This window comes from Scatophagus argus, chromosome 9 (genome assembly GCF_020382885.2).
Source record: "Scatophagus argus isolate fScaArg1 chromosome 9, fScaArg1.pri, whole genome shotgun sequence".
Classification (NCBI taxonomy): Eukaryota; Metazoa; Chordata; class Actinopteri; family Scatophagidae; genus Scatophagus; species Scatophagus argus.
In genome coordinates, this window is record NC_058501.1 from 876,684 (window position 1) to 893,426 (window position 16,743).

The 16,743-nt window shown below is 40.3% G+C and overlaps 1 protein-coding gene across 1 annotated transcript; it reads right to left on the minus strand.

Annotated features, from left to right (window-relative positions):
• Positions 1–4,037: 4,037 nt before the first annotated feature.
• On the minus strand, positions 4,038–15,300 carry rrp15 (ribosomal RNA processing 15 homolog). The gene is made up of 6 exons (XM_046399329.1): positions 15,179–15,300; positions 13,403–13,620; positions 8,878–9,188; positions 5,610–5,707; positions 5,331–5,517; positions 4,038–4,517 (listed from the first exon to the last, which is right to left on the minus strand). The coding sequence occupies exons 2-6, from the start codon at positions 13,440–13,442 to the stop codon at positions 4,407–4,409; spliced, it is 747 nt and encodes a 248-aa protein (XP_046255285.1). The 5' UTR covers positions 13,443–13,620; positions 15,179–15,300; the 3' UTR covers positions 4,038–4,406.
• Positions 15,301–16,743: the final 1,443 nt, after the last annotated feature.

Below are 16,743 nucleotides of genomic sequence, written 5' to 3' on the forward strand. Positions count from 1 at the left end.
TTTTTTGCCATGAAGAATAGAAATCTTGGATCTGTTTAGATTTACATTACATTTACATTTAATAGCCTGAAACGTTATTTTTAACCTGGGAAAGAGTGAGTGAAACAAGAGATCAAAACCTTTTTGGAATTTCATCAGTTTTATCAGTAGATTATCTCAGTTTAAATGTAACTGTAGATTTTCAGACTTTTCATACTCATCATTTTTCAGTAGCTAACACGAACACAGCTCTTATACATTTTTACACTCAAGAGGACAATACGAGTATAACTCGGCTCCAGCTCTGATCAGCTGTGATGGAAACATAACACTTGGGTGGACGCATTACTTTTTGGCACAATGCCTAATTGAAAATTTGCACACAAGACAAGACAACTTTATTTGTATAGTCCGTTTTTACAAGCAGTTTGTCTCAAAGGGCTTAACATAACACCATAGCAACATCCTCTGCCCTTGGGAGGGAGAAAAAATGGGAGAAACCTCAGGGTGAGCAACAGAGGAGGGATCCCTCACCCAGGACGGGCAGACGTGCAATGGAGGTTGTACAGGCAGAAAAGCAGTTAACACCATGAGATATGGGATAGATGGGGAATGTTCAGTCAGGGGAGAGCTGATGGAGGCAGCTCCTGGTGGACAGGCTGGTTGATGAGCAGGGACAGCAGGGAGGGTAGAAGCAAAGGGAAGGAGGTGATGCAGGTGGAGGCTGGTGCTGGTGGATGGAGCTCTGGAGAAATCTGTGAAGACACAGAGAGAGTGTGAGACACCAAGGCCAGACTACACAGTATAACAGATAAAGATGGAACAGCAGATGTGTAGGGTAGGAGAGGAGAGGAGAGGAGAGGAGAGGAGAGGAGAGTAGATGGCTCCTTGTATCCTGATGAGCCCCCCAGCAGTCTAAGCCTATGGCAGTATAGCTATAAAATGATTCAGTTACGTAGATGACGCTATGGAGTCACTTTGCCACACCCAGTACAGAAACCTATATCAGATATTACTACTCTCCTCTTGGGATAAGTGTACCAAGATTCATAAGGTTTTGAGCATCCCTACCCTCTCAAGCACAACTTTCTGTTTTTATGGCTACAAATGCATGGCCGTGGCAACAGCATCTACCGTAGTCTCATGATCTTAGTAGAGAAGGATTGCCAAGCTCTTGAGCTTGTCCTGACCGAATTTGAGGCAGAAGCTGGTCAACATGCTAGGATTGGTGTTTCCACAAAGAGAGCTTGATACTTCCTGTTGCCAGTAGGTGGCATTGTGACTCTCAGTGAAAACTGCCATAAACATTTATTCAAGGCAGAAGGGTGATCAGAGAGGGGTGACGTGGAGTCATTTCTCCATACCCATTACAGAAACCTATATCAAATATTATTATTTGCTACCTGGGACAATTGTACCAAGTTTCATAGTTTTTGACCATCCCTACCCAACATCAAATTTTGCCAGACCACCATGGCCATGCCTTTTGAGTTTTGTGGAAACCTTGGATAACTATTCATCGTCATAAGATCTTTTGTATAAGATCATCAAGTTTGAAGCTGATCAGATTAATCATCTAGGACAAGTTCATTACTAATATTTAATATTATAATTAAATATATTATTATTTTATATTAGTATTATAATTAATAATATTTAATTATTATAATATCTAATAATAACTAATAATATAATATATATATATATAAATATAAAATATATAAATGAACCAGAAACCATAAAAAATTGAATGTTAATTCAAGATGGGTTGGGTTTAGGTCGTGGCTCCAAGAGACTTTTTGTGGAGTTTTTTTTTTTCTTGATTTCTGGAGAGAATTCCCTGCCACCAACGTCATCTTGTTGATATGCCTGTGCTCAGTTCCTCAGCCAAGAACAGGTTGAAGTCCAGGTATTGGGAGGTTCTCTTTGCAGGTCATTGTAAGGCCTGGATGTCTTGCCTGCACTGAAGCCCCGCGTTGGCGATTGCCAGGTCAGTTAAGTGAAGCATAGAAGGGACAATCCACTTCCTCATGTGGCTTAACATTCTGTAGAAGCTGAGCATTTGATTGTACATTTCAAATGTCGTTATTATAATTTCACCACGACTGCAGGTTTGGGAATCGGACTTACTTGTTTTGTCTTTTTGACATACAGACATCTTGGGGCTCAATCTCATGGACAGTTGATGCCATAACAACAGGGTTGTTGTCCAACCATCTGATCACCATCTAATTTCATCAGGTCCCTGCACAATCATTTCTGACATCCCTCTGTCTGTTTATTTATTTATTCATTTTTTATCAGCACCTTGTCAGTAGTGAGCGGGCATTCTTTCGGAATTCGACTCTTCTGGATTGTTCCTGTAGCGGACAGGTCTTCTCCTAGAACAGTGTCCAGAAACTTGATGCTAAAAAAGTAAAAGTACACCAGTGGTCATTTGGGGACAGTGTCAGTCGCAGGACTGCAATTCCACCTGTTCCCATTCCCTGGTCATGAGTGAAAGAATTCTTTCCCTGGTAAGTCTTGAAATCCAACACAAGGCCACTTGGACTTTCCAGAACAACCACCTTCAATCCTGTTGGATTTGGTTTGCCAGGAACATACTGACAAACTGGACACTGGCCTGTAAAGGGGATCGTCTGTTTGTTGATCATTTGCAGACCTTTACTGGCCTGAGTAGACTCAGACAACCTTGGAGCACTCTCTTTATCAACAGCCTCACTCTCCAAAGCAGATCCTCTTTCCTTTCATTTTCTGACACATCCAGATAATTTACAACTTACACTGAATATCTGATTTCTAAAGAGTAATCTTGTGCCATTGAATCTGCTATAATGGGGATTCTTGGTTTGGCAGCCCAGTACATTTTTACTCTCCGATATCTGAGGCATGCCAAGTACACTGAAATTCCAAAGAAGGTTTTGATCTCTTCAGGTGCTGTTTTTGGGCTGCAGCCTGTATTCTGTACCATGCGGTGATTGGTGAACATGGATAGATCCTTAGTGAGCTTCTCATCAATATACTGCTGAAAGTACTGGAGCTTAGTTCATTCTCTACAGCTCAGTACATCCCGTTATCACACTTTTTTGGCACGAAGCTTAGCAGAAAGACAAAGCATGTGATTAATGTTGCAAAATGCTAAAGAGCTCATGAGAACAGTTTTAAACCTAATTCCATACACATTTCATGGTAATGTATGTGTTAAAAATAAAATGTTGGGAACAATTTCCTGAACCAAAATGCTGGTTTTGGCCCACAGAGGATGGACAGCACACTTCATCATCTGGTTCCTTCTCCTCAGAGCTATCACTTCCACCCGTCTCTTTCTCCTCATGTTGGCTCCCTGAACTCTCATCATCTGACAAATCTGTCTGAACCTCCCTTAATAATTTTATTCAGAATATGTCTTAGAACTGTCTGCTGAGTGCTGAAAACTCAAATAAGCAAATAATAATGCAAAACTTTCTAATTGTGAATATTATGCTTTCCTTTTTTTCTTCCATAAATGTGCTCATCCTGGTGGCAGCCATTTTGAAAAGACTGAATCAAGAAGTTGGTTAGGCCATACCCCCTCAAATATAATGTCAGATGTCCTCTTTAAGAACCAGCAGGACTTCACAGAGTGGCATGCATAGTATAAGAGGAATGAGCAAAAGCATAATGTCCACTACACTGGACAGAAATGAATGGCTGCAACTTGATGTATGCCATCCACTATTACAGGGTCAGACAGGTGTATGGTGAGGACTCAATCCCACAGCTTCACTGCCCAATCACTACTACTCATACTCTGGTTCAGGCTACAAGTGATTTCACCAGGGCAAGATGGCAGTGTTTGCATCCAGGATATTTTTGGCTTTTAGATGTCTGTACAGTGAGAAGAAATGGAGATGTTGTCCATCTTCATATGTCAATTATTGCAACTTCCTGAGGAGGTTCTATCCCAAAGGTTGAGAACCACAACTTTAAATGACACATAAAACGCTTCCAACCACTCTCATCAAATACTATACTTTAAGGCCACATGAACGGTAAGACACAGAAAGAACATAGAGCACTGAAGATGATAAATGAATTGACTGTTTACTCAACTGGCACTGTACAAAACATTCATATTAACAGATTTGAGGTCTAGAGCTTTTCACCTGTCTGTAAAGTATCTTCACTGTGATATGATGCTGGGAAAAATATGGTTTTGTGTTCACTTAGTGAAGGACAAGTCATTTTTATGTACAGTCCACAAACTAATCATTATTTTACCGTGTATTAATATCCAGACACAGATAAATGAAGGATGTTTCTGAGGCTACAGCACAGGTCAGGGTGTCTTGTTCACAGACTGTCACCGAAGGCATCACAGCACACTGTACATAGTCCCATCAGTCTGTATGGATGGTGTCAGTCTGAAATACTTTCTCCACACCCCCTCATGAGTGTTTATCTTCATCACTGTCTTTGTCCCAGTCTTTCATGGTGGCTCCCATCATGAAGTCATCTCTGAGGACACTCCAGGCAGGTTTCCCATCTGCTACAGCAGCCTGCACGCATGAACAAAGACGCATACAAAATCACTTTACTTTTCACCCAGCTCTGCTCCACGGCTTGTCCACTGCTCTCACGAATCAACAGTGCCACCCAGAGAGCACTCGCTGAAATGACGCTTTGTTACAGAAGATGAAGCACTGTTTGACATTTTACAAAATAAAACAGCAATGTTTGGTTTCTTTGTTCACTCACTGGTTTGGTGTAGGAAATATTGAACACATGCATGAGAGGTTCAACAGCAAAAAGGCAGTGAAACAGAAGCATGGGCACATCATCTTTTTTAATCACCTGCAGCACCTGCTATACATGCTCAACATAACTTTCATGTGGAGAAGCGGCTTGTGATCGGAGGGTCACCGGTTCGATTCCCCCACCGGACGGGCAGGAAAAATTTGGGTGTGGTGAAGTGATTAATGCAAAAAAAAATGCCCCCCTCCTCCATTAGCCGGCTGATGTGCCCTTGAGCAAGGCACTTAACCCCCAGTATGCTCCCCGGGCGCTTGATGCTGCCCACTGCTCCTGTGTGTGTTTCACTGCATGTAATTTGCTGGGTGTTGCATGTGTGTGTTCAACTAAGGATGAGTCAAATGCAGAAGACGAATTCAGTGTGTGTATGTGAAAATATATATACTGTCAATAAAGTGATTCTTATTCTTCTAGAAATATTAAACATAGTCATTGTACTTTATTCATAGAAAACACTCCAGCTCTCACCGACCATAAAAAGGAAGAGCAAAATGAGCAGAAACACCATTCCATCTATCAGTATTCCAAAATGTGAAATAAAGGAAGAACTTTGAACTTACAGAGCCTGTTTCATTCTTGCTAGCGACCGTGCTGCCTCCCTCTGTCCTTAGCACATCAATGAAGTCTTTCTTGGAGAAAGATGAAAGAAACTTGGCCTTCTTCCTCTCTGAGCCGCCAATTTCGTTTACCTTGTCATTGACTGTTTTCTGGTGTTTCCTCACAGCATTGAAAAGTTGCACCACACCCCTAAACAAAAAAAAGTATACAGTGGAATCAGGGAATGATGCGTCTCTCTGAGAATGTTAAACAAGGCCACATAGAAAAAAACGTATAGACACCTGGTAGCAGTTCTTTGTAGAGCTCTTTCAGCCTCACGGTCCTTCACTATGTCAGGTTTCTCCCTGCACATAATCTCCCAAGCTCGCTTCTTGTCAACCTGTGGGACATAGAAACAAATACATCACTATTTTCCACATACTTTTCATGCAAAGTACAATATTTCTACACGAGGCATTTCAAAATTTTCCTCATCTTTTATTCCTTTGGTCTCTTTTAAATTCTCAAATTTTGCACCAATGAATATGCTCATTAAGGTTGCATTCAGAGCGACAGTCGCCCTTAGAAACCAGTCAGACAGCATAATGTGGGGACCAACATAGACGACTGCAGCAAAAACACTGCACCAGACTCAACTTTCACCACAACGCAACGTGAGCGTCATTTAGCAAGACCCTGCGTTGGACAATTACATACATGCTAGCCAACATTCCTGGTAGATGACTGAAGAGAGAGTTGTGGAATCCTGTTTGCATTGGCTGATGCCAATCATGGGCCAAAATACTTCTTTATTATCATCTATTGCTGTTGTTAGTGGAATAACAAATACCAAAAGATTTTAATGAGTTTGCTTGAATCAAAGCAACAGGTGAATGAATGAATAAAATTAATGCTATCTGTAAACTGTAAGGACTAAGAAAATATAAATCAGACACAGATTTTGGTAACATGGTAAAAATTCTATTTCTCAGTCTCATTTGTCTCAGTGTTAGTATGGAGGTCTTTATGTCTTGAAGACACTAATCGGTCACTACTGTAACTAGTTACTTTCATCTCTCACAGGTGTTTAGTCAAATCGACATTGATGCAACATGTATGTAACTCCAAACCTAAAGAAAGATGGCGGAGTGTCGGTAGCATGCAGCTGCCTCTCCGGATGTACTATGGTGCTGCTTCGTGTCTTAAACCGGACTTATGGCAGGATTTTGGTTGTAGATAATTGGCAGACCTTTTGGGGAAGACCTGGTCTCATTAGGAGAGACGGCATTCATCCCACTTTGGATGGAGCAGCTCTCATATCTAGAAATCTGAGTTTCTTATTAAACCAAAACCCTGACAACCCAGATTTGAGACCACGAGGCAGAGTTGCAGTCCTACACGCCTCTCTGCGCTTCCATTACAGTTACCCACCCAATATCCCATAGAGACTGTGTCTGTCCCCCGACCACTTAAATTAATTGAACCAAATTCAAAAAGAGGAGTTATACATAAAAATCTAATAAAGATCAACACCAACACCTCCACAGCTACAACAAATAGGAGAATTAAATGTGGACTGTTAAATATTAGATCTCTCTCATCTAAAGCTGTACTAGTGAATGAGTTAATATTGGACAATAACACAGATTTATTTTGTTTAAATGAAACCTGGCTCCGCCTTAAATCGTATAGAAAGGCCCTATGCCTATATTTGAAGATATTTGCAATGTCAACAAACCGTATTAACTGTAATAATTAAGTAAGAAAATCCAAGCACACACAAACAAGTGTTTCAGCCAAGTGGTTGATCAGACAGAAGGGTAGCAGCGGGCACCATACCAGCTTGATCAAACGGCAACCGACTATTATTTTAATTATTGATTAATCTGGCAGTCATTTTCACAAAATTTAGTCTGTAAATGTCAAAAAAAGCGTGAAAAAAAAAATATCACAATTTTCCGAGAGCCTAGAGTGACTTCTTCAGATTGCTTCCCTTTTGTGCTGTCACACAATTGAATTTGGAAGATTATACCTGGCTCCAGGGAGAAAACAAAACAGAATTCATTAAGCAAATAAACTCTTACTGACCCTTTTATCCCCCTCTGCTCTTTTTTATTAGTAAGGAGTAGGGCATAAAATGATCAGGTAACAGTTGTAAGCTTCTCATTATAGCCACTGGAAATCATTACTTTCACATGAATTCTTAAGTTATGACTAAAAATATGTTTTCTGAGGTCACAGTGACCTTTGACCACCAAAGTTTAATGAGTTCATACTTTAGTTAAAGTGGATATTTGTACTACTACTACTATTTGAAGCAAATACCTCAAGGCACTGCATTCACTGGGATGGGACAGACAGAGGGACAATCAGCAAACTGTCCACACCAGTGACAACATGTTTGGCTCTCTGGCCTACACTAAGTGGTTTCTCTCAGTTGCAACAGTTTGACATCATGAGCACAACAACATCGTACTTTCCATGCTCATATTCTCCTTCTTGTGTGTTTATTGGTGGCTGGTGAAAACCAGCTCTAAAAGGTGCATAATGGCCACCTACTGTACCAGTGTGTAGATGGTGCACTTGTCAATGAAAGTAGTTTGGCTTCATATTTTTGGCCATAATTAAATTCTAAACCTATTATTAATTATGAACAGAGCTATAAATAAATTTGAATATCTATAAACTAAATAATAGGAAATACATAAAATAAATGTCCTGTTATGGCAAATTACCGGAACAATAACGAGAAAATATAAAACTTATATTGCACATCTCTAAAATAATCTTTGGCAGACACTGGCTACAAAGGAAACTATAATCCAAAAACAGGCATCGTATCATTTTGGCCTCATATGGATAGAATAATGCCAATTAGTAAGAGCTTACATGATGTTGCTGGAAGTGTCCGTCATATAAAACGATAAAAGTGCTGGCTAAAAATGAGAAACTGCTGCCTGAATAATTCATGTACTTTGCCAATCTGGAAGTATTGATTCACATTCACATACATTTTTTACTTGCATACACGCTGACATGTTTGCATTGTAGAGATATGACATGCAGGCTGAGGACACCTAAACACAGTACAGCATCAAAAGACAGTTCAGTTAACAAAGATCAACATTTGATTAGATTTATGTTGGTCAATACTGATGATCGGGACATCTCTACTCTTTATGAATTCTATAAATATGTGTGGACGGTGAGTTTTGGGAGTTCAAGCATGGACAGCAGCGGAGGAAGATGTACCAGCTTTTGGTTCAAAAGGAACTGAACTGAACTCTGAGCAGCCAACAGAAACATGCAGCTCTGCCCTGTCTGCATCAGTCTACATTACAGTTAATTTTGTGTTTAACTGAATTGAAGACAAAACTCTTTTTGTAGAAGTTTGGAACCTGCCCCACTATAATCCTCACTTGCTCTGAAACTACCACCAAATGAGATACAATTTGGAGGCTTCTCAATAGATGATTCAAATCATTACTGTTGGTTTGTGCCTTCTTAGAATAAAAAAGCAGAGAACAGATGTACTGTGTACATCACTGAGTCCTTCACTGTGCTCATTACCTGTGTTTTTCTCTCCAGCTGTTCCCGTCTTTCTTTTTCCTTTATCTTGTCCAGCTCTTTGTTCTTCACCAAGATGCTGGTTTTGCTCTCAACGGTTTTCTTCCCCAAGATCTTTGCCATGGCATCTGCCCATCCAGCGTTGGCATTATTGTCATCTTCATCCTCTGCCTCCTCCCCATCACTGGCTCTGGCACCATTTTTGTCATTCTCTTGTCCATCACTTTCTTCATCATCTGACCTTTCATCGTTGCTCCCTCCACTAGAACTGCTTTGGTCATCGTTATCCTCAAACTGATGCTCTGCATTGTGTCCTGAGTCAAAATAAAAAGGGGAAGAGTCTTATTCACAATCGTACTCTGCATAACAGTGAAACTTCGTCTCTCTATTTAAGCAGTGCATTTTGTGCTCACATTATCTTATTATCAAGTACCCACAATTTACAATTAATTAATCACAGAAAAAATAATGTGTTAAATAAAAATGAACGCAGGCAGACAAGAACATGCTGCTTGGTCCCATGAATGAAGGATTTGCGTTTAAAAAAGACGCAGGCGGAACTGTTGACCAGAGCATTGTTTTCTGCAGTTTCTGCAGTAAGTCATTTTTATACCATCAGAGTACTTCAAGCCTGAAATATGACTTTAACGCCAAACATTTCGAGCAAATCTGGAGGCCGACTAAGTAATTCACTGTAAAAAATGGACTGCAATGGAAATGGACTGCAGAACAGTTTCGGTGGTAGATGACAGGGGGTTAGCTGAGGCATTAGAGATATCATCTTCTGATACAATTTACAAGCCACCATTGGATTTTTTCAGACAGTTCTGACATAGAAGGAACTGTGAATATGGACAGTGAAAAAATGTTCTGATTCTGAAATAAAACAGACACTGAACTTAAAAGTCTATGTCAATTATTCACCAATGCCCCCATCTGCCAAAATTCATCAGAACTGAAATATTTTTAAATAGCTGACAGCAAAAATTAACTGATTGAATTAGTTTATTACTTAAGTTTGGCACATGTAATTAATTAGATTACACACACGCACACACAGTGCTGCTTAAAAAGTCTGTGACCTTGAATCATAAGAATGACTCAAAACATCAGTGGATTTTCACACAAGTACGGTAAGTACTGAAAGTCGACAAAGAAATCCAATCAAACAAATAACACAGGAAAATTATACTCTACTACTACATTTATTTATTCAGGGAAATTAACCAAAAGCACATATCTGTATGTTGCAGACGTATGTGAGCTTTTGCTTTGGTATCTGGGAGTCACAGCAACAACAGCAACTAAACATTTCTGGTAACAGCTGATCAGTTGTCCACAACAGTTTGGAGGAATTTTAGCCCATTCTTCAGCACAGAACTGCTTCAGTTCTGAGATGATGGTGGGTTTCCTCACATAAACCGCTTGTTTCAAGTCCTTTCACAACATATCAATTGGATTAAGGTCTGGACTTTCACTTGCCCATTCCAAAACATTATTTTTGGAACTACTTGTGTGCTTGGGGTAGTTGTCTTGCTGCATGACGAGTTTCTCCTGAGATTCAGCTCACGGAGAGATGTCCTGACATCCTCCTTTAGAATTTGCTAGTATAATTCAGAATTCATAGTTCCATCAATGGTAGGTAGCCTTCTGGCCAAGATGCAGCAAAATAGGCCCAAAGAAGAATACAACCCTGTGGTTCAAGGACAGGACGAGGTTCTGTTGCTGAAATGCAATGGTTTTTGTTCTCCAAACATGACCCCTCTTATTTAAACCAAACAACTCTATTTTGGTCTCATCCGTCCACAACACATTTCTCCAATAGTCTTCTGGCTTGTCCACATAATGTTTAGCAAACTCCAGCAGTCATTTTGAGGACAAACGCAGGTGTTAGCAATTTTATTTTAATAATACTGCATGCCCTTTTTTCAAATCTAATGGTGGTATACGTACACACACACACACACACACACACACACACACACACACACACACACATATATATAACAGAGAATACCAGGCAAGGTGCTACTTGCCACTGGGAGCAATTTCTGTGTCTTGGACACTTCAGCATATAGAGGTATTGTATTACTAGACCTTAGTGTTGTTTAGTGAAACAGCCCACAGATTTTCACTGTTATGTGTCGGATGCAGAAATGCACTCATCCAGAAGAAACCAGCCAGTTAAGCTTCATGCTTGTCTTATACAAATCTTGATGAACTGCAACTTTCTGCTTTACTCAGAATCTAACAAATAAAATATGATGTATTATTGTTTATTCAATTTCCAGCATTAAGTCAGACTTTAAAGCTCCACCTTGATCAGATACTAAGTAAATCTAAGTACATTGTGTTCATAATACCACCTCCTCTCACCACTCAAGACTGTTCACATAACAGAAAAAAACTGAGTGCAGAACTTTTACACAATATATTTAGGGCTGTCAAACGCTTTAACGCATTAGGGCTGTGCAAGTCAACGCGTTATTATTGACAGTGAACTCATTGTCATGTACATGAATGCAGTTTGAGATGATTAATGCTTTGTGACATTACGCATTACCATGCTGGAAGTTGCCGTTAGAACATGGGTGAAATGTGGCCAAGAAGAGACGCACACGGTCATCAACACTATTCAAATAGGCCGTGACCAATCTCTCCTATATGATGAGTGATTGGTATTAACAGCCCCAAAGTGTGCCAAGAAAACATTCCCCACACCATTACCACACCACCGCCAGTCTGAATTCAGTTCAATTCAGTTTATTTATATAGCACCAATTCACAACAAAAGTCATCTCATGACACTTTCCAATTAGAGCAGGTCTAGACCAAACTCTTTAATTAAATTGTAATACAAAGAGCCCAACATTCCCCCTTGAGCAAGCACTTGGCGACAGTGGCGAGGAAAAACTGCCTTTTAGAAGCCAGAAACCTCGGAGCAGACCCCGGCTCAAGATGGACGGCCATCTGCCTTGACCGGTTGGGTTGAACTGCTGACACAACGCAGCTTGGGTCCAAGGTTTCATACTGTTGGTGCCAAATTCAGACTGTACCATCACTGTGCCTCAAAAGAAATCAGGATTCATCAGACCAGGCTATATTTTTCCAGTCTTCTAATGTTTTGGTGAGCCTGAGTCCACCAGTTTTTGTAACTCTTGTGTTTCTGATGGTAACTCTGTGACAACATAGACCAGAATACTGAATCCCCACATAAACTGGACTGGTGCAAGAACGTGGACATGGTCTACAGAAAGGGCCAGAGCCGCCTCTACTTTCTGAGGCGGCTGAGGTCCTTCAACATCTGCAGGACGATGCTGAGGATGTTCTATGAGTCGGTGGTGTCCAGTGCCATCACATATGCTGTTGCCTGCTGGGGCAGCTGCCTGAGGGTGAGGGACACTAACAGACTCAATAGAATCATCAAGAAGGCCAGCCATGTTGTGGGAGAGGAACTGGACTCTCTGACAGTGGTGTCTGAGAGGAGGATGTTGTCCAAAATAAGAACTATACTGGACTTTCCCTCTCACCCTCTCCACAATGTGCTGATCGGCTACAGGAGCTCGTTCAGCAAAAGACTCTTACTGCCACGATGCACCACAGAGTGACACAGGAAATCATTCCTGCCTGTCACCATCAAACTGTTAAACTGAGCACTGTGAAGGACACATTCACTTGTATATACAATGTACATATTGGCTACTTTTACACATTGTACATACCTGTATTTTTAAATTTTCTTAAAAAATTTTGAATACAGTTTTTGTAAATACCTGTACTTGAGATTTTAGTTTTTGTTTATCCTACTTTTATACTCTGCACTTTTCTCCTTTCTTGGTCGGGAATACTGCATGTGCAATTGTCTGTAGAAACAAGAATTTCCCTCCAGGGATTAATAAAGGAATTCTGATTCTGATTCTGATAAAAGATATTGCTTATTGTAGTATGTTAGCCAATTCAGAAGACACGTTTCACATATTAAGCGCAGACAAAACTGAAAAAATTAAATCATGGTCTGCAATGAAATACACAACTGTACGATTACACTCATTACTTTGAATAAAAAAAAATGTCCTTTGTGATCATGAACTGAAAACAGAACACAGGAAAAGGTGGTCAGCGTATGGTCAATGAACCTAGCTGAACCACAGACTCCAGCCAAGCTAAATTAAATTTAGTTAGGATTGTACTCACTCATCAAACAGGATTAGGCTGTGGAGGAGCAGAACAAAGAATCGGATCTTTTTAAGCGTAACGGCTATTAATATCAGGCCTTTATTTATAATTTCTTCTGTTTGATAAGCGTATTTGGCTATAATTCAAAACGAAGCCTTGTTTTAATCCGCTACCGTTTTCTGTACCACACACAACATCGTGGTTACGTACTTGTGCTACTTTTAAACTAATCTAATCTAAAATGTGGATCTAAAATGTGGATCTAATCTAAAACAAACAATCAAATAGATAACGGATATCTGTGAGATGCTTTTTTCCACAGACAACACTACTGAACTGGACATAAACTCACCAGACATCTGCACATGTGTTTTTCTTAAAGCTGCCATCATGGAGTTCAGGCAAAATCGTTCCGCGTCCAACAACAAAACAGCGAGGGTTCCGCTACGGGACTTGGCCAAAGAAACGGTGGGTGGGGGGGTTGGCGTGTTGCAACCAACTTCATATCGCCATATCGCCACCTACTGTACTGGAGTGTGTAACTCAGGATGACTTGTTCTTCAGGTTACACTGTAAATGGATAAATGGTAAAATAAATAAATAAATAAAACAATCATATCCTTTTCCACAGTCCAGTTACTTTTAAAAAGTTTAAGAGAGCTTTACAACATTCTCTCATTTCATCATTTTTGTCTAAAATCCCTTTCAAACTCCATGGGCGTTTTAATTCATATATTCTGTTTTTAAGATCCTTTCTTTCCCTTTCATACTTTCTACATTTCATGATGGCGTGCTCAACATCTTCACTGACTTTGCATTCTTCACATTTATCTGTCATATATTTACCCATCATGCCAAGAGTTGCTTTCAATCCTGTGTGCCCTACTTTATTTTGCACTACATTACACTGTTTACTGTTGTATATATACTTTTTATATTTCCTTGTATATATATTTTATATATGCCACTTTTTATTTGGCTATTTCTAACATTTTGTTTAGCTTGTTGTGTGTATTGCTGCTGCTGCACTGCAATTTCCCAGCCTGGGATCCATAAAGTATATCTATCTATCTATCTATCTAATCGTAGGCTAGAAATAATGACCTCCTCTCTTCTGCAGTTTCCTCTAAAATCTGTAGCTTTGATGGAGTTTTTAATATTATGGTAGTGCCTGCCTTTGGGGTCTGTATCCCTTTTCTTCTGTCACAATTTTTTTTTACCGATTTCCTTATCATTGATTTTGCTTCCCCTTTTCCAAAACGGGATTAGCAGGATATAAGTATTACTTAATCTCAGTGCTCTTTTAGCTGTCTCATCTGCTCTCTCCTTACCCTCGACACCTGTGTGGGCTGGGATCCAACAGAATTGCACCTCCATTCCAAGTCTCTGTATCCTCATCAGAATCATTAATATTTCCATTTTCAAATCCTCTCTGTTCATTACTTTTAAAGTCAAACTTAAGACAGCTGCTGCCGAGTCTGAGCAAATAACTTCTCACTCTGGTTTCATCTCTTCTATCCACTGTAAGCCAAGAATTATGGCAGTGAGCTCTGCGGTAAACACAGATAGTTTATTATTTAGTCTTTTGCATATTGATATATCAAATTCTGCTGCTCCAACTTTCTGGCTCTTTAGATCCTTCTGTATAAATCGGAATATAGTTATAAAAATTATTCTTTAAATATTCTTCTACCAGCTGTCCAATGTTCTCCATCCCTTTTTCCAGAGTGTTACGGCCCCATTGAGGTGGAGTCTAGGGAAAACTGGAAGCTGTAACACCTCAACCAAACAATTTAAAGGAGTCCAAGTGGTAGAGAAAAGTAAATATGCTTTTATTTCTATCAGAAACTGAATACAACAGGAACAACAGGAATTAAACCTAAACAAATGTGGGGGAGAATTGGGAATGAGTGGTTGTGCCAAAACAATCAAAAAACAGTACCAAAAACTAGGCCTGACTACGCTCAACTGCTAAGAACAAAAGAACAAACAAAAGGCCTACCTGTCTCTGATCTAAAAAAAGACTTAAATAAATTAAATACAGCGGGTGGCACCAACCAATAACCCTAGTGTGCATTAACAAAAACCACTATGTGCTGCACAAATGTATAGGGTACCCCAAACTCACCTACTCTGCCAAAATCTCCCACCATGTACTTTTACCTTTATTTTTGCAGATTTGACAAACACAGACCAATGTCCAGAGAGAGAGAGCGCAGACAGGTGTGCTGGCTTATATATGACAAGGTCCCTGAATGATGATTGGCTAGATGTAAGCTTCAGTGAACCAATCAGCAGGGCAGCCCGGCAGCACAGGTGGATCCACTCTCACAGCTGACACCTGTGGAACACAACAGGGAACAAGAGACACACACAAACCTGCCTGCATGTAACAATGAGTTTCATATCTACTGTTGGTTCAGGAAGGATCCATGGAGGAACATTACCCCAGACTACCTCTGGGTCATATTTCAAGCTGTCTAAACCATGTTCTTTTGCCTCTGCATTAATATGCCATCCAAATCCTTTCCCTTTGTGTTGTTTAGAATATTCCCAACATTCACATAGCACACATGTTGCGGGTTGTCCCTCCCCGGAAACTTTCAACTTCACCCAGTATGTCAGGGATAGTTGTGTTCGTCTGAGACTCAGCGGCAGTTCGTTAGCTTCTATCAGTAAAGCATTTGTAGGAGTTGTTTTAACTGCACCTACACTCAGTCTCACCGCTCTGAGCTGGACTCTGTCCAATTTCTCCAGGTTACTTTTAGCAGCCACACCATAAACAATTCATCCATAATCTATACATGACCGGAAAGTTCTCTATACATCTAAGAGTGATTGTTTGTCTGCTCCCCACTCATATCCAGAGACGCCTGGATGCTAAACCGGGGAGAAAACTGACATGGGTGAGTTGTGGTTGTGGTGAGTGAGCGACGCAGCGGGCTGAATTTACAGCGCCGAAGCGTCCATGGCTACGCCACGCCAAACATGTCACCAAGCACTTAAAATATATACAAGCTGATGAAAGAGTCCACTTCTCCTAGTGTGTGTCTGTGTGTGCGCGTGTGCACACACGCGTCAGCGTGTATATGCGCTACAAAGTCCGAAAAGTCTTTTCATTTTAATTTCCAACGCTGCCTCGCAGGCCACGTTATCAAAACCGCGTCCCTCGTGGGAGACCGTGAGAAGGGGGGTGCTCACCTTCTCACAGCCCTGAACACCTTAGAAACAAATTATCCAGTGATATAGCAAAGCTAGATGGCTTAGCCGTGGCCTCAAGCTCCACTGTAAAGAATTTAGGAGTTATCTTTGACCAGGACATGTCCTGACACATATCGAGTATTTCAAAGAGTGCATTCTTTCACTTCTGCAATATTGCAAAAATTAGGTCAGAATTTTACAGAATTTCATATTACTGGTCATATTACAGGTTTCAGAATTTCATATTACTGTTACTAATACTGCTATCATAATCAACCTAGTACCTCGGCCGGGGTTTGCTCCGAGGTTTCTCCCTTCTAAAAGGCAGTTTTTCCTCGCCACTGTTGCTAACTGCTTGCTCAAGAGGGAATGTTGAGCTCTCTGTATTACAATTTAATTAAAGAGTTTGGTCTAGACCTGCTCTAATTGGAGAGTGTCATGAGATAACTTTTGTTGTGAATTGGCACTATATAATTAAACTGAATTGAATTG

Excerpts from the sequence above, each read along its gene's own strand:
- rrp15 (XM_046399329.1), bottom strand. The coding sequence starts at position 13,442 with ATGATGGCAGCTTTAAGAAAAACACATGTGCAGATGTCTG. Across the intron at positions 5,708-8,877 it reads AGCTGGAGAGAAAAACACAG|GTTGACAAGAAGCGAGCTTG; the intron begins GTAATGAGCACA and ends TATGTCCCACAG. Across the intron at positions 5,518-5,609 it reads CTACAAAGAACTGCTACCAG|GGGTGTGGTGCAACTTTTCA; the intron begins GTGTCTATACGT and ends TTTTTTGTTTAG.